At 38.3% G+C, this 24,569-nt stretch overlaps 1 protein-coding gene across 1 annotated transcript in view; it reads right to left on the reverse strand.

Moving 5' to 3' along the window:
* kl-2 (dynein heavy chain 2, axonemal kl-2) overlaps positions 1 to 24,569 on the reverse strand; it is a 1,174,416-nt gene that overhangs the window by 341,626 nt on the left and 808,221 nt on the right. Inside the window, exons 52-54 of the mRNA XM_090369487.1 lie at positions 7,613 to 7,693; positions 7,187 to 7,397; positions 494 to 610 (exon numbers count right to left, since the gene is read on the reverse strand). Of these exons, the coding sequence (XP_090225613.1) occupies positions 494 to 610; positions 7,187 to 7,397; positions 7,613 to 7,693 (409 nt within the window). The remainder of the gene's footprint in view (positions 1 to 493; positions 611 to 7,186; positions 7,398 to 7,612; positions 7,694 to 24,569) is intronic.

Consider the following 24,569-nt stretch of genomic DNA (forward strand, 5'->3'; position numbering starts at 1 on the left):
ATCTGCCTGTTAATAATTCAATGGTTCCACGAACTTGCTTCTCCAGATATGATTCTAATTTTCCATAAACATTACAATTTTCTTCAATTGACTATATAGCTGCTTTTTCTTCAAATGACTACATAGTCACAGTATATTTTACTGCAGTAAAATATACTGTGGCGATATAGTCATTACAACTTAACTTCTCTTCTGAACCAAAAATAACTGCACTGATAGAATCAGAGAAACATAGATAGTCCCCTTAATGACACTATCACAGAGTTTGATCATATTTTAATTTTGTTTCTCCGAAATAATGTAAGTTTCATTCAATAATTTAAAAAAAAAAAAAAAAACCCTTAAGAATTAAAAGTTCGTTGACTTTATGAGCACATAACTGGAGTACCTTTTTAATGACATACAGTACAACATGACTCTCTTTTATAGATATAATATAAAAACAATTTTCACCGTTTTTGATAGACAATCATTTTTTAAGATAAAAAATTACCTTCTTAGCTTCCTCAAGAGCTGGCAAGGCCTCTTTAAGTTCCTTTTCTGCAATTTCTGTTAGAACTTTACATTTTGCTTCCTCATCTGCTATTTTTTCACTCCTTGCTGCAACAATCTAAAAAATGAAATTAATCCTTTTTTAATGAAGTACTTCATAAGCTACTGTACTAACTTTGAATGTGGTTGGTAAAAGCCATGGTTATGCACAGATGGAAAAACAGAAGGATGAAAATATACTCTGCTGCACAGAGGCAAAATATTTAATAGTTTTCTAAACAATCTAACTGAAATATTAACAAAGCCCCCCCAATTTTTAGTAACATATGAAAATCAAGATATAGTTATGTCTTACTAAGCCTTAGACATAACATATGAGTAAATATTGGTTGAAAACTGAAATAATTTAGGGCATTCACAGAATTGAGGAGTTACATGATAAATAAGATGACAAAAATGGAGGGCTGTAAATTAGCTTTTGACTAATTTATATATTATGGATCTAAAGAATTACAATGCAACTGTAAATATATTTTAATTTTGAAGAAGTTCACAGACAGGTATAAAAAAACTCATAACTGTGTTAATATTTCAATTAGATTGTATAGGAAAGTTGTTAAATTTTTTGTGTACACCGAAGTGTATTTTTACAATTTTAGGATGCCAATTATAAGAATCAGATCTTAGCCTATGTACTTTCATAAATACTCAAGACAATTCTAACAAAATTATAACAGATTTAGTTTTAAAATATCAACAATTCCTGTAGGTTTATATGCTGTGATCACTGAATTACGACCATCCCCTATGAAAACTGAATGAGACCTGTTGACCATGTGAGGTACGAGAGTGTGGAGTTAGTCAACCTATGTAGCATAGATAAGGTGTCAGTGGTTCGGTAGGTAATAAAATTCCGAGCATGATGGGTAAAAGGAAGGATTTACTGGAATTTGATAAGGGACACATTCTGGAAGCTAGACGAGCTAGTGCCTCGATTTCCCAAACGGCTGAACTGGTAGGGTGTTTGAGAGCTGCCATAGTTAAAATGTACCAGGACTAGTGTCAAAATGGTCAAACAATGACCCGACAGCAAAACTGCAAAGGTCAGCCATAGATTGATGTTAGAGGTGAATGCCGGGTCCAACGACTCATACACGCAAACAGGCACAGCACTGTTGAAGAGCTGACTACTCAATACAACATGGGCCAACCCGGAACAATATCTGGCATGACCAGGTGTCACATGGTTGCACATATGGGCTATAATAGCAGATGACCCCTACAGCATCCTCTCCTAACCAAGGTTCATCGGCGTAAAAGACTTGCCTGGTGAGAAGAGCATGCGAGTTGGACGTTAGAAGAAGGGAAGGTGTGCTGGTCGGATGAGTCATGTTATTTACTCCACACTGTGGATAGTCATGTACGGATTTGGCATCAACAACATGAGGCTCTTAATCCATCATAAATGGTATTAAAAGTGCAGGCCAGTGGAGGCAGTTGTATGGTAGTAGTAGTAGTAGTAGTGCCATGTGATGCAAGAAAGCAAGCATGAGCTTATGCAGCATCAGCCAAAAAAAAAAAAATTACAAAACAATCCCCTCTAAATATTTGTCCAGTTCCCCCTTAAATTTATTTAACCTATCAACTTCCACAACAACAAATGGAAGTTTGTTCCAGCAATTAACCACCCGCTGGCTAAAGGCAAATTTCCGCACATCTATTCTACATCTGTCCTTCCTCAATTTCAATTTATGCCTCCTTAGGTTCGTAATCTGAACAAGTGGAAGAATCTCAGAATTCAGCGTGCTCAACCCATTCAAGGGCTTATACACCTCAATCAGATTACCTCGCAGGTGCCTAGTCTCCAGCTGCTGCAATTTGCAGAACTTAAGCCTCTCCTGGTAAGAGGATCTCTTCATTCCCCTCACCAATCTTGTTGCCCTTCTCTGTACACGCTCAAGCAAATCTACATCCTTCCTAAAATGAAGCCTCCAGACCTGCACGCAGTACTCAAGGCATGACCTGACCATTGCCTTATACAGAAGGACAATCACCTACTTTTCCCTGCTAACAAAATTCCTGCATATCATTGACAAAACCCCATGACCTGCCCTGGTAGACTGTCTGCATTGCTCAGAAAACTTCATATCTGACTCCACAATTACTCCCAGGTCTTTTTCATTTTCTACCTCCTTATGTGTAGTACCACACAGTTGGTACATTTCTCTGGGGTTACTTCTACCCATATGCAGTACTTTGCATTTTTAAATGTTAAACTTCAGTTGCCACTTCTCAGCCCATCTGCCCAAATTTTTTAGATCCTATTGCAGTAATACACTGCTATCACTGTCATTAACAACATTGCCAACCTTTATATCATCTGCAAACTTCGATACTAAGCCTGATATACTTTCACCAATATCATTGATAACTATATAAAACAACAGTGGACCCAACACCGAACCCTGTGGGACTCCACTAATAACATTAGTCCACGATGAGGAGCACCCATTGATTACTACCCTGTCTTCTCCCACTCAACCATCCTTTTATCCATTGTAGCAACTTACCCTTAATACCATTCTGCTCCAATTTGTTCAGTAGTCTTCCATGCGCAACAGTGTCAAAAGCTTTCTGGAAATCCAAGTATATGATATCAAAATTATTTTTTGCATCCAGTTCCTTTGTAACCACATCATAATAACCAATCAAATTTGTCAGACAAGACTTTCCCTTAACAAACCCATGCTGTGTCTGAATTATTGCTGCAGTCTTGTCTAGATGATCCTGCAATGCATCTTTAACCAGTGACTCCATTAATTTAGCCAGAACAGAAGTTAACTAACTGGTCTGTAATTACTCGTGTCACCCTTCGATCCCCCTTTGTGAATTAGGGACACATTTGCACATCTCCAGTCAGTGGGGTTCCTCCCCTGAGTCCAAGGATGCTCTCATAATTTTGGCTATGGGTTTGCTCACTTCCTTTGCTGCCTCCTTTAAAGGTGTGGGGCATGTTTCACTAGCAGGAACTTGGACCCCTAGTGGAAGACTGGAACAGTGTATCAGTGGTCTCCACTATCGTCAACTGCTTGCTGGCTGTGTACACCCTGCTACGTAACACTTTTTCCTGAATGCTGATCTTGTTTTCTGAGATGATAATGCGCTGAGCCATTGGGCACTTGATGTGTGGGAATGGTTTGAGAAATACAGTTCTGACTTCCAGCATATCGACTGGCCTCCGAACTTCCCCTGATATCAATACCATAGAGCACTTGTGGGACATTATGGAAAGGCATATCAGGCATTTGGATACACCAATCACCTCCATATCTGCATTGCTAGCCACCATTACACACAGCTTGGTTGGCCATAACTCCCAAATGCTTTCGACATCTTGTTGAATCAATGCTACATCGGACTACTGCTGCTGCTGCTGCTGCTGCTGCTGCTGCTGTACTGAGAGCAAAAGGAGGACCTACAAAGTATTAGGTAGGTGGTCATAATTCAGTGATCACTCAGTGTACTTCAGTGATTATTTCTAGTTGAGCTCTTAGGTCCTGATAAAATGTGGCATTGGAAGATTAGGTGATTGACTGTCTCTGGTGATCCACAGGAACAAAATGAGGTGAGTCTGTTAGTCCAATAGAGTATAACTTTCAAAGTTTACACTGCCATATCCAGTCTGAAAAAATGATAGTTGAAGTCCAGGCCTGAACCATGTAGCATATTTTTTGTCGAATACTTTAGATTCTTGTAGGAATTCATATGTGGTTCTTCCAAGTGCAGAGCTGCTGTACTGAGGGCAAAAGGAGGACCTACAAAGTATTAGGTAAATGGTAATAATTCAGTAATCACTCAGCATATAAATGATTACAGCAAAAAATGAGAATTACACTAAAAAGCTAAGCTGCAGAATAGCAATTTCACAGAACAGAAATGTAATTTCATATGTAATAGATAAAAGACACACTCCTCTCTCTCTCTCTTTTTCTCTCTCTCTCTCTCTCTCTCTCTCTCTCTCATATACATATCATTACTAAGTATTGCTAAGTTCATGAAGTTGACTGTTAAACAATACTCCTTAAATATTATTAATACAAATTACAACCTTAGTGAGCAAGCATTAGAATATTAGCATATTGGGTGCCTAAAAAGTCCTAAAGTATCAGAGACTTCTGAATTGATTTCAAAAGTTATAGAATATAAAATAAAGATGACCTGCAAATCAACTTCACCAAGAGAGTATCAATATTCAATTTTTATGATGTTCAGACATCTGTTGAAACATCTGTTGATGCCTGAATGTTATGTGACAACATTAATTCTGTGTGATTGTGGGTAAAAAGTATTGTTGGTGCTACACAAAAACGTATTTGTCAAAAAGAGTTTTATATCAGCTGCCCAGCTGTTTATATTTCGTTGACATTATATTTTCTTTTTCTTTGTTTGCTTTAAACTGAAGAACAACAGTGTGCTCAAACCAATAATCAAAAAGACAAGTTATCTTTATGAATAAGGTTAGCTTTGGCTTACAAGTGCTGTGAACTGTTGAGTACTTTGCTGACAAAAACCCACAAAAATCTTTCCCATCCCGTGCAGGAAAAAGTCTTTATTAATAATATTGATGAAGGTATATCAAGCTTAATGTCTAAGACTGCAGATGTTAAAAAAGGTTTGCAGGGTGGTTAATGAAAGTAATCAGGATAAGCTAATTTAACAAAATCTAAAAAAACCAGGCAGATAGGCTGAGAAAGAGCAGTTGAAGTGTGAACATTGACAAATTATTGACAAAGTACTGCCTATGGGTAGCAGTAACCCCAGAGAAATGTACCAACTGTGTGGTACTACAATCAGGGTAGTGGTAGTGGAGAATGAAAAGACCTGGGGGTAATTGTGCAGTCAGATATGAAGTTTTCTGAGCAGTGCAGACAGGCAGCCAGGACAACTCATGGGGATTTTGTCAATGATATACAGAAACTTTGCTAGCAGAGATAAAGAGGTGATTATCTCTTAGTACAAGGCCTTGGTTGGGCCATACCTTGAGTACTGTATACAGATCTGGAGGTCTCATTTTAGGAAAGGTGTAGATCTGCTGGAACTGGTGCAGAGAATGACTAGTGAAGGGAACGAAAGGGTGGTCTTACCAAGAAAGGCTTCAGTTCTGCAAACTGCATCATCTGGAAACTATGTACCTGTGAGGTGATCTGATTGAGGTGTTTAAGACTTTGAATGGATTGAGCAAGCTCTACATGGTATTCTTCCTCTTGCTCATGCTACACATATGACGTGGCATAAATTGAAACCGAGGAAGGATTGTTGCAGGATATATGTACGGAAGTTTGTTCTTCAGCCAGCAGGTGATTGATTATTGGAATAAAAACATGTCTGTTCTTGTGGAAGTGGGCAGTATGAATAAATTCAAGGAATAACTAGACAAATTATTTGAGGCGATGGATGAGTGATGTGGGAAACTTTTTCTTCTTTTTTTTTTTTTTAGCTGATGCTTTATAAGCTTGCTTGTTTGCATCACATGTCACTATTAATGCCATAAGAGTGTCTTGAGTTGTTCAATAAAGTGGCCTGAATATCTATTAGAGAGTTTCATGTAACTGCAGAGTAAAATACAAAAAAAAAAGCTGCAGCATAAATGTTGTGTCTCACAGTGTTAGCATTCTTTTGGTTTTTACTACCCATTTAAACTGCTCAATAAACTGAAAAGCTAACCCAATATAATGTAGGAATAAAAAAAAAAAAAAAAACAATATTGTGTAAGCTTGATACTGGGAATTTTCAATAAGCTCCTACAGTGATGTACTTTGATGAACTGAATCAAACCACATGAGGGCACTTTTTTCCTTTTTTTTTTTTTTTTTTTTCATCCTTTGAAAGTATAATGGCTTCAAAGAGTTGGGGAGGGGGATGGTGGTCAGTATGATTACTAAAGAATACAGAGCAGAATTTCTAATATCTCCATAAGAAATGCTTGGAAATGTAGGCCCAACTCATAAAAGATGCTGAAAGTATCCTCTCAATATCAGACATATCTAGATATAATTCTCCATCGAGTAAATCCTGTGGCAGTAAATCATGTTGAATGTGATATTTTGTGAAATTGTATCCTTCAGAGCCGCAATGTCATTAAGCATATCTATAAGTACACTTTCCAGGTAGTTCCAACAGGGAAAAAAAAAACAAGAAAGGGTTAAAGGTTATGTCAGCACAAGTTTGTTAATACAGATCAACTGCCAAATGATGAGAGATCAGAATCTTGAAATAACTGTCATGACAGTGTTTTGAGTTTAAAATAGATAGCATAGATTACCCTTTTTGGTGATGTTATTTATATTAAAATGATATTGGCAATTCAGCCATAGTGCTGATAATGAGAATAAGCTCAAGCCTTAAAGGCAAAAGTGTCCCCAAAACAGAATTTGCATAAAACTTACAGAAATGCATATAACTTTCAAATTATTTCAATGCCTATGCTGAATATATTCCAGAAACCTTTATTATTATACCTATAAGTCTTTAGACAAATTAGACCTTTTAAAGGGGGAACTTGTTTTTTTTTTAGAACTGTATCACCTTGTAAGTTGATTTTTTTTTTTTTTTTTTGATTTACTGCTATGACCACAAAGCTTTTTAAAAAAATAATAAATGTTTCCTATAAAATCTAACACATAATTATTTTTACCTTCTGTTGTTCATCAGCTTCTTTTCTTTGTTCTGATATAATAATTAGATATTCATCACACTGCTTTTGGAATTCAGCCACATGTACTTTAGCCAACTGAAGCTCTGCCGACATAACTTCTAATTTGGCTTGAGTTTCATCAATCTTGTCTATTCCAGCTTTTAATTTCTGTGTAGCATCATTAATCTCTTTCCTCTTATTATATAATAATCTAAATCAACAAGAATTAAGATATAAATGCATATCTCAATATAATATTAAATTCAAATATTATATTGAGATATGAATAATAAAAATTATTACACTAATTCAAATATTATATTAGCTTAGCTTTGTGAAATATTGATATAAATATCTTTTAAAAATCACTCTCTACTTTGATAAGCCATTCCATCTTGGTATGAAAATCAAATGGCACTTTAATACTTGTCTTGCATTATAGGTATTAGCTTCACTGATACCTTTTTCACAATTGGATACTGCAATTCTAGCCCCACCCCTCTATTCCTGAAAATACACTTTAAAAATTATTCAAAAAATAATTTTAATTATAAAAATAATTCATGATTAAAAATTTATTTAAAATGCTTAATAATCAAGTAATAACATCTCAATGGTTAATTTCTAAGTAATGAATCAATCTAATTCCTTACTGTAAATCAAAAACATTGTTAAAATAAAATATAACAACAGAAATAAGAATGCATAATTCAGAATAATAAGTAAACTGAATAAGACAGAATAATAAGTAAACTGGCCCAATATTTTAAGTATTCTTATATTTCTTAGTAATTTTCACCTTAATGTTACCAAGAGAGCCACTACAAGGAGAAATGACTGCCAGGCATTTTTCTTAGCATGTGTGAGTGACTTGCTAGACAATAATTTTATGAAAAGTATTGGTAATACCCTCCCCGCCTCCAAACACATCCATGCTCGGATCCTAACTAACCTGTCATCCCGGTTAATAATATAGTCAAGCCCTGAAGATGTAAATATTACATGTACAAAATTTATTTACTATTGCCAGTGATACTGCCAAAGCTATTGTGTAATGAACCAATATGGTTCAATCCCATCTTTTTAGTGTTCACATACAAAAAAAAAAAAAAAAAAAAATTTATCGCTATAATGTCAATAGTTTCTCCAGAAACGAAATAAAAGTAAATATCTAATAATCCTATATCAGATTTGCTAACAACATTTAACATCTGCACACAACTGAGTATTAATCTTTGTTGCAAGTAAACAGCAAATTAAAAAATAAGAAACCCTCCTCTGATTAACAAAAAAATTTACTCAAAAATGTACATTTGAACAGCTTTATCATTTGGGGTCAGTGTGATCATCCTGAACCAAAAACCAGACATAGTCACCAATCATAGCTTCAATCAATCTTCCTTAGTACCTCTTCCCCATTGACTGTATGTCCTATTGGAATGTCTTACCAAGCTCTTTGCTAACATTGCTCAGATTTGGCTAAAGAAATCCAGGTGAGAGTGCAAGTAATGAAGTTTGATTGACATTCTGCATCCCATTTTATTGTAATTTTCAATTAACTTCATTTTTCCTTCCACTTCCATCCAAGAAAACAAACTTCAAAATAATTATAATCAAAAATTAATTCATGATTAAAAAATAATCATGAATCCAATCATAATTCTATAAATATATTTTATAATTTTATTTCTTGGTAATTTTCACCTTAATGTTACCAAGAGAGCCACTACAAGGAGAAATGATTTCCAGGAATTTTTCTTAGCATCAGTCATTTTGTCTTCCAGTTCTTGAAACCAAGGGTGCATACAATTTTGTAAAAATAAACCATATATGCTTGAAAGGGATTCAATACTTTAACAAATCAGTTGAACAGTCTTGGCCAAATATGGACTGGTGGAACTTTGTATTTTAAAACCAAGGAAATATTTACTGAATTGTGTGCACCAGGCTGCAACTCAATTCTGGCAGGCCTTTCTTTTCTCGTCTAGTGCTGATCTACTGACCCACTCTCCCAGTGGGCAGAAAAAGCAAGGGAACCTAATGCAACCACCTTGCAAACCTAGAATGAGTCTCAGCATCCTAAACTCTAGACAGATATCTCATGGGCAATGGTTGTTGAGGCTACTTCATATTGTATTACTGTTTTGGGAGCTGCTAAGTGGAACTGTCTTTATTGCTTAAAAATTAGTTTTTTGTAACTTTTGTTTAAGATTAGTAGCGAGTATTTATTTTATATGATTAACTTGGTATATTTGTTCATTCCTTGTCATTTGAAGTCGCTTAAAAAACCAAAGTTTACTTCTGCCATCACTGTGTAGCATCGATATAAAAATCGTTCAAATTCTGCTGTCATTGTTAGAGTATTCCCATAAATTTAAAACCAAGGAAATATTTACTGAATTGTGTGCACCAGGCTGCAACTCAATTCTGGCAGGCCTTTCTTTTCTCGTCTAGTGCTGATCTACTGACCCACTCTCCCAGTGGGCGAGTGGGTCAGTAGATCATATACTATGTATACTATGTATACTACATACATAGTATAAAAGGCATCATATAAAATGATGCCTTTTATACTATGTATGTAGTATAAAAGGCATCATTTTAATTGTATCCTGTTTTGAAAGCAGTCACAATATGAGATACAATTAAAACGATGCCTTTTATGCTAAATACATAGTTTAAATTTATGGATAAACTATGGTATATCTAAGCCGATATTATATAGTTAATTTTACTTAAAACCAATATATAATTATGTCTTGTGCATTTCACCTTTAAATACATTCTATCGGTAATTTACCACACAAGACCTGCAGGGCTGGGGTGTCCTGCAGACTCTTGAAATTGTAAACAGAATGATTCCTTGTGCCTGAGTGCATCTTCTCTGGATCTGTTTGGCTTGAATTCTATATCCACATGCTCCTTCCTCGTAGCGAGGAAGGGGAGAAAATAATAATACTGTTGTTTGTTTGTTATTTGGTTTTTAGGAGCATTAGCAATTAAGGCCATATTGCTCCGGGGATATGCGGTGGTCATTCCCTGACCTTTCTGCGTATTTGGTGGTGATGGGCTCAAACCCCGGTTTAATCAAGAAGCGTGTGCTATGCACTGCTGCTCCTTCCCACCTGACTACGGAGGCACCTAAATAATAATACAGTTTTAATGTTTTCAGTTCTTGAGACCCAGTCTCTTGAGGTTAACCTTATGATCTTTCCAGCAAGATTCTGGATTTTTTCTTAATATAATAACAATGCTGCAGAAACAAGAATTTGTCATCAACGTAGATTCCGAGGTATTTATACTTATTTCATTAATTTGCTGCCCTCTGAGTTTGATGGTTGGGGGGGGGGGATTGAGCGATGATTGAACCTTTCATCAGCATTTGCCTTGTTTTTTCAGTCAAGACTTGGAGTTTGTCTCACACCAGGTAGGCAGTTGTTATTGAAAGTCTCTTCAACTTGTCTTTTTCAGTCACAATTATTGCCATACTTTATCATATACAATTATTGCCAAGTCATCTGAAACTGCTAATTTAACCATTCCCTGGTGAGACACTTATCAAAAACCACGTTCCAGCATGTCAGCCTGAGGATAGATCCTTGGGGTTAGCCCCTGGTGATTTGTCTTTTGACTGTTTGATGTATAGTATAGTAGCTTTCAGCTACTATACTATTCTCAGTATAGTACTCTACTATTCTCAGTATAGTAGCTTTCAGCTACTATACTGAGATTACTGAAGTAGCTAGAGATAAGACAGTAGATGGGAATAGTTGCCTTGGTCTCCCAGAACCTCTCCAGGAGACTCTGCCACCAAACGGTATCAAAGGCCACAAAGAGACCGAGGGCATATTTTTGATCTGTCTACAAGCAGTGATTAAGGCCTTCATAGCATTCTAAGGTCTTCATAGCATTCATTATTCTGTTATATGTTGATAATTCAGGTTGCAATAAGCATTAGTATTAGCATTAGTAGAGGCATATGATGCAAGAAAGCAAGCTTATTCAGCATCATCCAAAAAAAAAAAAAAAAAAAAAACCCCACTCCCATTTCACCCCTCTGTTCGTTCGAAATACCTGTCCAGTTGAGCTTTAAATTTGTTTAGGCTATCAACTTCAACAACAAGTGATGGAAGTCGGTTCCACCAACCAACCACCCGCTGGCCAAAGGCAAATTTCCGCACATCTATCTGATATCCGTCCTTCCTCAATTTGAATTTATGCCCTCTGAGGTGATTATTCTGAGCAAGATGAAGAATACCATTGGCATTGAGCATGCTCAAACCATTCAGAGCCTTATACACCTCTATCAGATCACCTCACCGGTGCCTAGTCTCCAGACTCTGTAATTTGCAAAACTTAAGCCTTTCTTCATAAGAGCAACCCTTTGTTCCATTCACTAATCTTGTTGCTCTTCTCTGTACCCGTTCCAGCAGTTCTACATCCTTCTTGAAATGAGGCCTCCAGACCTGTATACAGTACTCAAGATGTGGCCTAACCATTGCCTTATACAAGGAAATAATCACCTCCTTATCCCTGCTAGAAAAATTCCTGTATATCATTGACAAGACACCATGAGCTGCTCTTGCAGATCGTCTGCACTGCTCAGAGAACTTCATATCTGCCTGCACAATTACCCCCAGGTCCTTTTCATTCTCCACCACTGTCAGTGTAGTACCGCAGAGTTGATACGTTGCTCTGGGGTTACTGTTTCCCATATGTAGTACTTTACATTTGTCAATGTTAAACTTCATTTGCCACCTCTCAGCCCATCTGTTCAACCTTTCCAGATCCTGTTGCAGCAGCATAGCGTCAGTAGTGTCCTTAACGACCCTGCCAACCTTTGTATCATCTGCAAACTTGGACATTAAACTTGATATCCCATCATCAATATCATTCATAAACACCGAAAACAACAACAGACCCAACACTGAACCTTGAGGAACTCCACTAATAACATTAGTCCACGTTGAGCAGTGTCCATTGATTACCACTCTCTGTCTTCTGCCACTCAACCAACCCCTTAGCCATAGCAGCAATTTGCCTCCAATGCCACACTGCTCCAATTTGTGCAGCAGTCTTCCATGTGCAACAGTATCAAAAGCCTTTCTAAGATCCAAATATATAATATCAAAGTTATTCCCTGCATCCAGTTCTTTTGTGACTACATCATAGTATCCAATCAAATTGGTCAGGCAAGACCTGCCCTTAACAAAACCATGCTGCGTCTGAGCTATAACTGAATTCTTGTCTAGATGATCCTGCAGTGCTTCTTTAACCAGTGTCTCCATTAATTTACCTGGAACAGAAGTTAAACTAACAGGTCTATAATTACTTCTGTCAGCCTTTGATCCTCCTTTGTGAATTGGGGTTACATTTGCACATCTCCAGTCTATGGGTACCTCCCCTGAGTCCAAAGAAGGTCTCATAATTATGGCTAGGGGTTTGCATACTTCCTTTGCTGCCTCCTTTAATATAACTGGATGGATCCCATCCACCCCAGGTGCCTTTTTTATGTTTATCCTCAACAATCTCTCCTCCACTTTCCTCTCAGTTATTACAAAATCATCCAGCTCACTGCCAATGTTTACTTTACCTACATCATTCTCCTTCCTGAATAACTCCTCATGCGTGAATGTAGATGCAAAATACTCGTTCAGATTGTTAGCCACCTGAGCAGGATCCTCAACTGTTGAACCATCAATATCCAGTGGACCAATCTGATTCATCCCTTTCCTTCTCGAGTTCAAATATGTAAAGAACTCTTTTCTGTTTTTCTTTGCATCCTTTGCCAAGGATTTTTCGTAGTCTGCCTTTGCCTGCCTAATCTCCTTTGTGACTTGGTTACAGACCAACTTATATCTATCATAGGCTTCCATGTCACCCATTAATTTGTATGTATCCCATGCATATTTCTTCTCTGCCACATGTCTCATTAATTCATCTGACAACCATTTAGGCCTAAACCTCGAACAATATTTCTTAGTTGGTATGTAAAGCCTGGTAGCCTCCAAGATTAGTTCCTTGAATGCTTTCCATTTTGAGTTTGCTGTTGGTAACATCATCAGTTGGTCCCACTGTATAGAATTTAAATACTGTCTCAGACCATCATAGTCGCCTTTACGAAAACAAAAACCCTTCCCTTTACCTCTGATGGTAGTTATCTCCTTGAGTAAATCCCACTTCAACACACTGTGATCACTGCCACCTAGTGGTTCATTTATCTGCAGATTCTTAATGCATGAAGAATCACTACTGATAATCAGATCAAGAGTATTGCTCCCTCTAGTTGCCTCACGAACATGCTGATGTAGAAAACAATCATCCAATAAATCCACAAAAGCCTTGCTAGTGTGCGAGTGACCAACCCACAAATTCCAGTCAATATCTGGGAAATTAAAATCCCCCATTATAAGACTCTCTGATTTACTGGCCCACTCTATTTCCCTGTACAATATCTTATTATACTCATCAGAGTCATTAGGCCTATCGCACACTCCTACTCTCAATTTTGATTTCCCTATGCTTATGTCACACCAAACTGACTCGACACTGCCCTGTCCATCGATGTCGACTGGCTTCACTTCCTTGGACTTTATGTGTTTCTTAATTAATAGCATAACCCCTCCTCCCCTCCTGTCCTGTCCTGTCCTGTCTATCTATACACATTGTATTCCCCAAATTCCAGTTCCGCATTACTTATATCTGTGTGACACCACGTCTCTGATATCCCAACAATATCTGCCTTTGATGCTTTGAGCAATACCTCAAATTCATCAAATTTATTTACCAAACTCCTAGCATTGGTGTACACGCAGGTATACATGCACCTGTTTCTATTCTTAGCTACCCTAACACAACCCATGTGTTTACTTGTACCGCAATGACTACCAGCAGTCTCTGAAATATTCTGCATCTTGTTTTCCAGGCTTCTGCTCATTTCAATAGAAGCAGTGCAAGAATCACTTCCACCTCTGCCAGTGGCTACTGTTAATCTATTAGTCCTTGTATCCCCCCCCCAACTAGCAGTTTTCCGACCCACCTAACACTGGCTCGACAGCATCAGCAAAAATTCTTGCACCCTTTCTATTTAAGTGTATCCCATCCCTGTAGAAGCAATCTCTCCTGTTAACAAGTACAGTCTAGGCTGAAAAAAATTCTACCCCTTGAGCCTTGCACAATCCCTCCAGGGCCGAATTGATCGATAAGGCTCTCATCATATACTCCCTCCTATCGTGTCTGGGCAGAATTGCAGACACTTTCAAGTTCAACCCTAATTCACGGCTTTTTTTCAACAGTGACCTGTACTTGCTAAGTAATTCTGCCGGTCTCCTACTCTTCATATCATTAGTGACAACGTGTACAACTATATCACCTTTTGTGCCCTTAAAAGATGATATCCGCTCTACAACGTCATCAACCTTTGCCCCTGGCAGACATACCCTGGTCCTATTCCACCTATCCTTTTTACAAAGCATGTTCCCCGTTTCCCTGACAATAGAGTCACCAACAACTACTAGTTCCTGTGGGACCAGCGCATTCTGCCTAGGGGGCTGCCTCTGTGTTGCCTGATGACCAAGTGCAAGCTCTGGCGTTGATGTGGGCAGCTGAGAGCTTGATGGGCCCCTCAATTTATTTCCTTCGAGGGCATCCACCCTGTCCTTCAAGCTCTCATAAAGGCCCATAACAATGCTGAGTTGTCGCCTGATTTCCTTGCACTTCTTACATCGTGCACACACAAAGACATCCCCCTTGGCAGTATCATGTCCCGTACCCGACTGCTCCGCAAACATCAAGCAAACAGTGCATTTTAAAAGACTGTGATTCAGAGGGCAACTGCCCCCCTCAGTTCTCCCCTGAACCACAGCACTCCCATTAGCTGGAGCCTTTTGCTTTGCTGCTCTGGTCAGAGTCATGATTCCGATTTAATTCAATAAAATTCAAAACAAAAATTAAATCCTTAAGTTATATCCCAAAACAGTTATGTTATATATATATATTTTTTTTCGGTATCTAGTGTTTTCTACGAGTTCCCTTTATACAACTTCCGTATCATGTGTACCACTATAGGTATGTATTAATTATTTGTTACGATTAAGTCGTTATATATATATATAGAGTTAAAAATACAATTTAATTGACAATAAAGTTTATCAAGATTAATAGATTTACTGATTAATTGACAATATTATATTATGCACTATACTACACTAAGCTTATGCTATCATGTAAAAATGGCGGGAATTCATGAACGGTATTTCTACGGACTCGTAACTATTGATTAGCTTCCAAATATCGCTATCTCAATTTAGAATAAACTAAGGATCCTAACTAGGTCTATAATCTACTTATAGAAGATAATTTGATATAACAATTGGTTAATAAATCGACTAAATTTGGTTAAAAAAAAAAAGACCTCTCTTTCAATTTGTGACACGTGGATTTGATACCGTTACCGATACTAAGTAATATCTACAAAATCTCTGTCTAAGTTAAACTTTAAACTAAGTATCGTAACTAGGAATATAAAGCTACTCTAGAAAATAAGTTAATATGACAATTTAAACTAATAAAGCAGAAAATAAATCAGGAAAAACTTCTCTGTTTCAAGAGCTTTAAGGAGCAACGGCCGCACAGGCTAACCTCGCACCCAGACTCTAGAATTACAGAAAGGGCATAGTTTAGAGTATAATTTGACTAGTAACCGAGGGTTTTCATCCTCTACGAGTGGTACTCTGTGAAGTGTACAGATAGTGTGAATTAGTGAGGCCAGATAGTGTGAGTTAGTGAGTGTTTGTGAAGTGTTAGTATAGGGTTGTGTTATGTTGTTCATCTGGCCACATAAACTAGGGATCTGTGGAGGCCACAAATCCCCTAGTTACTATCCTTTGGAATGGGGAGGTGGGCCTGGTTAGTAGGCCCACCTCCGGTGGGGCAAACCTTAGGGGAAAAAAAAAGAGAGAGAGGGTAAAAATGGAAGTGGAAAGGGGGGTGACAGTTGGGGGATCCCCCTGAAACTGGATACATATCTTGCTCAAGGGGGGATATTAAAATTGGGGGTGGATTTGTCTACCAGGCAATAAGGGGGATGGGAAGAGGAGGGGGGTTCCCATCTAGGGGGAGGAAAAGTTATAGGGAAAGGGAACTTGAGTAGTGAAGGGGGCTGAAGAAAGGAATAATAGGGGTTGATGCAGGTGGAAACATCTGAGAGAGAAATGGAGGTAGAGTGAAGGGGGTTTACTGGGAGAGGCCATCTTCCCCCAAGGGAAGGGGAGTAAAGGTCATGGGTGAAAGTAAAAGTCATGAGGTTGCCACATGAATGCTAAGATCCCACGTCAAGACGGAAGATGTCAGCGGCATTCCAGATACATTCATTCAACTCACAGGCGACTCCGTAGCCAGGTGGGAAGGAGCAGCAGTGCATAGCACACGCTTCTTGATTAGACCGGGGTTCGAGCCCCTCACCACCAAATACGGAGGATGCGGAAAGGTCAGGGAATGACCACCGCATATCCTGGAGCAATATAGCCTTAGTTGCTAATGCTCCTAAATAACAAACAAACAAACATTCAACTCACCTTCAGTAAGTCCACCTCCTAAGCATAGGCTTATATGTGGATTATGCTACTTCAGTGTTATTATCTTGAGCTGTTCTAAAAATGTTGATATAGTAATAATAAAATACTATTTAAAATTCAAACAACACAACACATCTTGGAGAGTACTAATCCTCTTAGCCACAACCAAGAAGGATATAATATTAGCTATCACCGTCTCACATATCCTAATTGGCTGTGTTACCGTCCCCAGCCACAAGGAGGCGGGAACAACTATCTAGTCTTGCTCTCCGTTTAAAAACTAAACTCACAAACTTATTTAAGTACCATAGGAGAGCCCTATCCATGAACATGAACCATAGATCTTGTTGTTCAAGTCTATCTAGACTTATCTCCAGTTCATGCCTTAGATCAACATATTGATCACAATGAAGCATAATATGAACACTAGTTTCTTGTAACCCACAAGAACATAAATCATTTTCCACAAGGCCCAACTCATGGAGTCTTTTTGCCAATCCATGTCCAGTGATAAGGAAAGTGGCATGTAGTCCAAATTGCTGCCAAGGATTTGCCCGCACATTTAATACGTCAACTCTTGGTAGATACATATAGGTGACACGGCCTTTTTCACTCGTGTCCCACCTCCGTTGCCATACAGCCATCAGTTCATTTTTAATTCTTGCCTTTTCTTGTTTATAATCAGATCTCAAATATATCTTATTTAGATCTGGGCAAGAGGACACACCACCAACACAGTTTTCCTGATGTTCTTTCTAGTGCAATATAGTAATGCCAACAAGATGGTCTGCAAATCAGTCAGAAAATCGTCCAGCTAATACCTGCAGAGCATCTGTCGACACTGTTCTACAGGCTCATGTTGTACATAAGACAGCGAACCTCTGCACCTGGAGCAAGTACTTCTTTTCAACAGTATTAGTTATTGGGTGCAACCAAGCCACAGAAGAATATGTGATTATGGGGACAAATACACAATCATAAAGAAGATTCAGGCCCCTTCCTCTATCCCCCAATCTGTTCTGATCATTCTTCTCAGCTTGGTGTACAGCACTCGCACTTTATTTTTAAAGAACTTCATGTGCTCCAAAAGCGTCATCCTCTCTCCTACACACACACATCAAGGTACTTTACAGAGGTCACGTAGCTAATTGATATATCAAATGCTTTAACTACTGGATTTCTATTCATACTCAGGCATCCCTTGAGCAGCATCTGTACAGTCTTTGTTTTTGAGATCTGTAACTTATACAATTTGGACCACTCCATCAGTTCCTCCATTATTTGAGAGGCACGTACCTCTAGTTGGGACCTTGCACTGCCATATACCAGGATTAACAAGTCATCGGTATATGCCACTACATTCGCACCAACATGATTTCTTCTCAAAAAATCATCCATAACTATTGTCCAGGTGTGAGGACCAATTACCAAGCCCTGTGGACAGCCTCGTTTAACATTCCTTTTTATTTCAGTATACAGTAAACCCCCGCTATTCGCGGTATCTGTATTCGCGGTTTCGTGTATTCGTGATTGCTGATTTAATATAAAATGAAACTTAAAAAATGTGAATTTTAAAGCGCCGTGAATATTTTCCGCCATAAAAAAACATGGGCGTGGCTAAAATTATCTTTCCCGGTCAAAACAGCATTCAGTGGGTGGGGGAGAGGGGTGACAAAATCCCGAGCGTGGATGTTTCTGGCTAATCCTTGTTCAGTATGTGTTATGCGCTTGTCATGGAAGGTTTGGTCGTTTGCTTTTAATTTATATGCTTATAAATTGAATAAATTTATCAATTTATAAATTGATATGCTTACATAAGTGATAATCTACCGTTTTGCAGTGCAAAACAGACTTTTTCGAGTGTGTTAACGGAAGAAAGTGCCTTTATTGTATACAAGTCCTTTTTTACCCGTACAAAAATATGCTACGAATAACAAGGGAAATGTGAAAATATGAAAGATGGTGATGATTAGCGAATAAAATTGAGTTATTAGACAAAATTTCTAATGGTGAAAGTGCCTCTTCAGTGGCAAAACATTATAAAATCAATGAGTCAACGGTACGATCAATCAAAAAATCGGAAGAAAAAATCCACCGTAGTGTCTGTGAAAACGTGCTAATTGTTTCAAAAATGTGCTCTGTAACTCGTGATGTCAAATTAGAAAAAATGGAAAAAGCTTTAAATCTGTGAATAGAAGACTGAACTCAGAATAAAATTACGTTAAGTTCACTCATCATTCGTAAAAAGGCAAAACTCCTTTATCAACACTTTAGCGAAACTGGTGATAGCACTGGCAGGATAAGTATTTTTGCTAGCAAAGGCGCTGGTTTGAAAGATTTGTTTGAAATTTCTAATAAATATTACATTTAATATTAAATTGTTTCTTATTTTCATTTCGATGCCATATGCTTGCATTTCACTATGTACTGTCTATGTACGTATAATACATACATAGACAAAATTTTAGACTAGTTTTGCTTATATATTTCATACTTTGGAACGGAACCCCTTTAATTCTATGGGAGTCATAACTCAGTATTCGCGTTTTCAGTATTTGCGACATTTCTCAGGAACGTAACCCCCGCGAATAGCGGGGGTTTACTGTATTTTGTCCTAACAATTATCTTTCTATTTGAAAAATATTCTTTAAAAACTGAATACAATTTTTCAGAACATCCAATGGTTCTAATCCTGGAGAGGATTCCCTCCCACCAAAGCATGTCGAATGTGCTGTGTAAATCAACAAAATTCCAAGAACGTAACGCCCCTCATAGCTCTGAGCGTATGTTGTCATCTGATAAATAGCATCCTCTGCAGACTTACCTTTTTTATAACCATACTGGTTATCAGAGGACATTTGATTCTCATCATATTTAATCATTAGTTGACCGATACATAGTCGTTCATAAGTTTTAGCTATTATGGACAACAGTGCTATGGGACGATATGAACCAGCTTCACTTGGTAGTTTATCCGGACTTTTAATAATCAATTTCAAAACGGCCATTTTCCTCACCATTTTCCAAAACTTTCCCAATTAACTGTTTTGACAGAAAACCTTTCCAAACCCATCTCCAAGCATTTATTAAACATCTTGCCCATTAAATCGGGTCTTATATTAAAAACCCTTTTCATTATTTTAACTTCTATTAAGTCAGGACCAGGCAACCGGCTGTCAACTGACTGTGCAACAGCATCTTGGACCTCTTCCATGGCAAAATTTTGTTCACATATATTGGAACATCAAGTGCATTGCCTCGTATCATTTCCTTCTGTTCTTGGCTTAGTTCTTGTGTATCCATATCAGGAAACAACTCATCCAGGATCACATCCATGGACCCACTCCATCCTAAGGTATCCATATTTCTTGTTCTGACAGTAAAATTTATGGAATTAAAAACATACTTTTCTGTAATTAATTTAAAAACAGTATTCCAGGGATCTCTAGCCTTTTTCTGTCACATACGACTTCCAAGAAGTCTGCTTTGAATCATTAATTGCTTTAAAATAGTTTTTACACAGATTCCTATACGTATTCTTATACAATTCTGTCATTTGAGCGTCCTCCAACCTTCTATATCTTTGGAATCTTTTTTCTGGATTTTCTTAGTTCTTTCTTCATTGGTTGCTGGTTACAAGCTTTTTCATTTTCATTGATAATTTTGAAGCTCTATAAACTATGTCCTGATATTTACATACATATTCTTCAGGACTTAATAAATCCCAGTTTATTTCATTTACTTCATGATTGAAGGTTAGATTGTTGTTGTTGTTGTTTTTGGTTTTTTTAGGAGCATAAGCAACTAAGGCCATATTGCTCCGGGATATGCGGTGGTCATTCGCTGACCTTTCCACATCCTCCGTATTTGGTGGTGACGGGCTCGAACCCCGGTCTAATCAAGAAACGTGTGCTACGCATTGTTGCTCCTTCCCACCTAGCTACGGAGACGCCCCTTGAAGGTTAGATCAAAACTTTCCCAATTAACTGTTTTGACAGAAAACCTTTCCGTTAACTTTACTTGCTGTACTTTCTCTATCTGACTCAGCTCAAACAAAATACTATTATAATCACTTGTAGTCAAATAATCAACTTTCCAGTCATGTATCTTTTCAAGAATTGACGTAGCTGTAACTATATAGGATTAGCATTAGCATTAGTAGAGGCACTTGATGCAAGAAAGCAAGCTTATGCAGCATCAGCCAAAAAAAAAAAAAAAACCACTTCCACTTCACCCCTCTGTTCATTCAAAATACCTGTCCAGCTGAGCCTTAAACTTATTTAGGCTATCAACTTCCACGACAAGGGATGGAAGTCTGTTCCACCAACCAACCACCCGCTAGCTAAAGGCAAATTTCCGCACATCTATCCTACATCTGTGTTTTCTCAATTTGAATTTATGCCCTCTCAGGTGATTATTCTGAGCGAGAGGAAGAATCCCATCAGCATTGAGCATGCTCAAACCATTCAGGGCTTTAAACTCCTCTATCAGATCACCTCGCTGGTGCCTAGTCTCCAGACACTGTAATTTGCAAAACTTAAGCCTTTCTTCGTAAGAGCACCCCTTTGTTCCATTCACTAATCTTGTTGCCATTCTCTGTACTCGTTCCAGCAGCTCTATATCATTCTTGAAATGAGGCCTCTAGACCTATATACAGTACTCTAGGTGTGGCCTGACCATTGCTTTATACAAGGGAATAATCACCTCCTTATCCCTGCTAGAAAAATTCCTATATCATTGACAATACACGATGAGCTACTCTTGCAGCCCATCTGCACTGCTCAGAGAACTTCATATCTTCCTGCACAACCACTCCCAGGTCCCTTTCATTCTCTACCACTGTCAGGGTAGTACCACAGAGTTGATACGTTGCTCTGGGGTTGCTGTTTCCCATGTGTAGTACTTTACATTTGTCAATGTTAAACTTCATTTGCCACCTCTCAGCCCATCTGTTCAACCTTTCCAGATCCTGTTGCAGCAGCATAGTGTCAGTAGTGTCCTTGACAACCCTGCCTACCTTTGTATCGTCTGCAAACTTCAACATTAAGCTTGATATACCATCATCGATATCATTTATGAATACAGAAAACAATAATGGACCCAACACTGAGCCCTGAGGGACTCAACTAATAACATTAGTCCACGAAGACCAGTGTCCATTGAATACCACTCTCTGTCTTCTCCCCCTCAGCCACCCCTTTATCCACAGCAGTAATTTGCCTCCAATGTTACACTGCTCCAATTTGTGCAGCAGTCTTCCATGTGCAACAGTATCAAAGGCCTTTCTAAGATCCAAGTATATAATATCAAAATTATTCCCTGCATCCAGTTCCTTTGTGACTGCATCATAGTATCCAATCAAATTGGTCAGGCAAGACTTCCCCTTAACAAAACCATGCTGTGTCCGAGCTATTACTGAAGTCTTGTCTAAATGAACCTGCAGTGCTTCTTTAACTAGTGCCTCCATTAATTTTCCTAGAACAGAAGTTAAACTCACAGGTCTATAATTACTTGTGTTGGCCTTTGATCCTCCTTTGTGAATTGGGGTCACATTTGCACATCTCCAGTCTGTGGGTACCTCCCCTGAGTCCAAGGAAGCTCTCATAATTATGGCTAAGGGTTTGCGTACTTCCTCTGCTGCCTCCTTTAATATAACTGGATAGATCCCATCCACCCCGAGTGCCTTTCTTGTGTTTATCTTCAACAATTTCTCCTCCACTTTACTCTCAGTCATTACAAGATTCTCTAGCTTACTGCTAGAGCTGAATACACCTCTGGCTTTCCTTCCGCTCGCTAAATAACTCCTCAAGTGTGAATGTCGATGCAAAATATTCATTTAGTTTGTTAGCTACCTGAGCAGGATCATCAACAGTTGACCCATCGATATCAAGTGGACCAATCTGATTCATCCCCTTCCTTCTAGAGTTTACATAAGTAAAGAATTCTTTGCTGTTTTTCTATGCATCCCTTGCCAAAGATTTCTCGTAATCTGCCTTCGCCTGCCTAACCTCCTTTGTAACTTGGTTACAGATCAACTTGTATCTATCATAGGCTTCTGTGTCACGTGTTAATTTGTATGTATCCCATGCATGTTTCTTCTCTGCCATATGCCTCATCAGTTCATCTGCCATCTATTTAGGCCTAAACCTTGAACAATATTTCTTAGTTGGTATGTAAAGCCTAGTAGCTTCCAAGATAAGTTCTTTGAATGCTTCCGATTTTGCATTTGCTGTTGGTAAAATCATCAGTTGGTCCCACTGTATAGAATTTAAATACTGTCTCAGTCCATCGTAGTCGCCTTTACAAAAGCAATAACCCTTCCCTTTACCCCTAATGGTAGTTACCTCTTTGAGTAAATCCCACTTCAGCACACTGTGATCACTGCCACCTAGTGGTTCATTTATCTGCAGATTCTCAATGCATGAAGAATCACTGCTGATAATCAAATCAAGAGTATTACTCCCTCTAGTCGCCTCCCGAACATGCTGATGTAGAAAACAATCATCCAATAAATCCACAAAAGCCTTTCTAGTGTGTGAGTGACCAGCTCCCAAATTCCAGTCAATATCTGAGAAATTAAAATCTCCCATTATAAGACTCTCTGATTTACTGGCCCACTCTATTTCCCTGTACAGTTTCTTATTATACTCATCAGAGTCATTAGGCCTATAGCACACTCCTACTCTCAATTTTGATCTCCCAATGCTTATGTCACACCAAACTGACTCGACACTGCACTGTCCAGCGATGTCCACTGGCTTCACTTCCTTGGATTTTATGTATTTCTTAACTAATAGCATAACCCCTCCTCCCTTCCTATCCAGTCTCTCCTTTCTGTAGACATTGTACTCTCCAAATTCCAGTTCTGCATTCCTTATATCTGTGTGACACCATGTCTCTGATATCCCAACAATATCTACCTTTGATGTTTTGAGCAATACCTCAAATTCATCAAATTTATTTACTAAACTCCTAGCATTGGTATACACGCAAGTATACATGCACCTATTTCTGTTCTTAGCTACCCTAACACAACCCATGTGTTTACTTGTACCGCAATGACCCCCAGCAGTCTCTGAAATATCCTGCATCTTGTTTTTCAGACTTCTGCTCATCCCAATAGAAGCAGTGCAAGAATCTCTTTCACCTCTGCCAGTGGTTACTGTTAATCTATTCGTCTTTGTCTCTCCCTCAAGCTAGCAGTTTTCCGACCCACCTAACACTGCCTCGATAGCATCAGCAAATATTCTTGCATCCTTTCTATTTAAGTGTATTCCATCCCTGTAGAAGCAGTCTCTCCTGTTAACAAGTACAGTCCAGGCTGAAAAAAATTCTACCCCTTGAGCCTTGCACAATCTTTCCAGGGCCGAATTGATTGACAAGGCTCTCATCATATACTCCCTCCTATCGTGTCTGGGCAGAATTTCACGGCTTTTTTTCAACAGTGACCTGTACTTGTTAAGCAATTCTGCCGGTCTCCTACTCTTGATATCATTACTGCCAACGTACAAATATATCACCTTTTGTGCCCTTAAAAAATGATATCTGCTCTACAACGTCATCGACCTTTGCCCCTGGCAGATATACCCTGGATTGCCCATGTACAGAGCTATATGTTGGTATATGGCCAGGAGTATTGACAACCACCATACCAGAGGTAGATAGGAAGTTCTCAAGGATCTCACCTCTATCATCAGATTCCGCACTACCCCATAATACAGATTTAGAATTAGAGTCCATTTCAACAACTATATGGCAACCTTGAAGTACGTCCTTTATCTTCTCCAAGTAACTGATATAAGGATTTA

This window comes from Mastigoproctus giganteus, chromosome 1 (genome assembly GCF_048544385.1).
Source record: "Mastigoproctus giganteus isolate SK-2022 chromosome 1, ASM4854438v1, whole genome shotgun sequence".
Classification (NCBI taxonomy): domain Eukaryota; kingdom Metazoa; phylum Arthropoda; class Arachnida; order Uropygi; family Thelyphonidae; genus Mastigoproctus; species Mastigoproctus giganteus.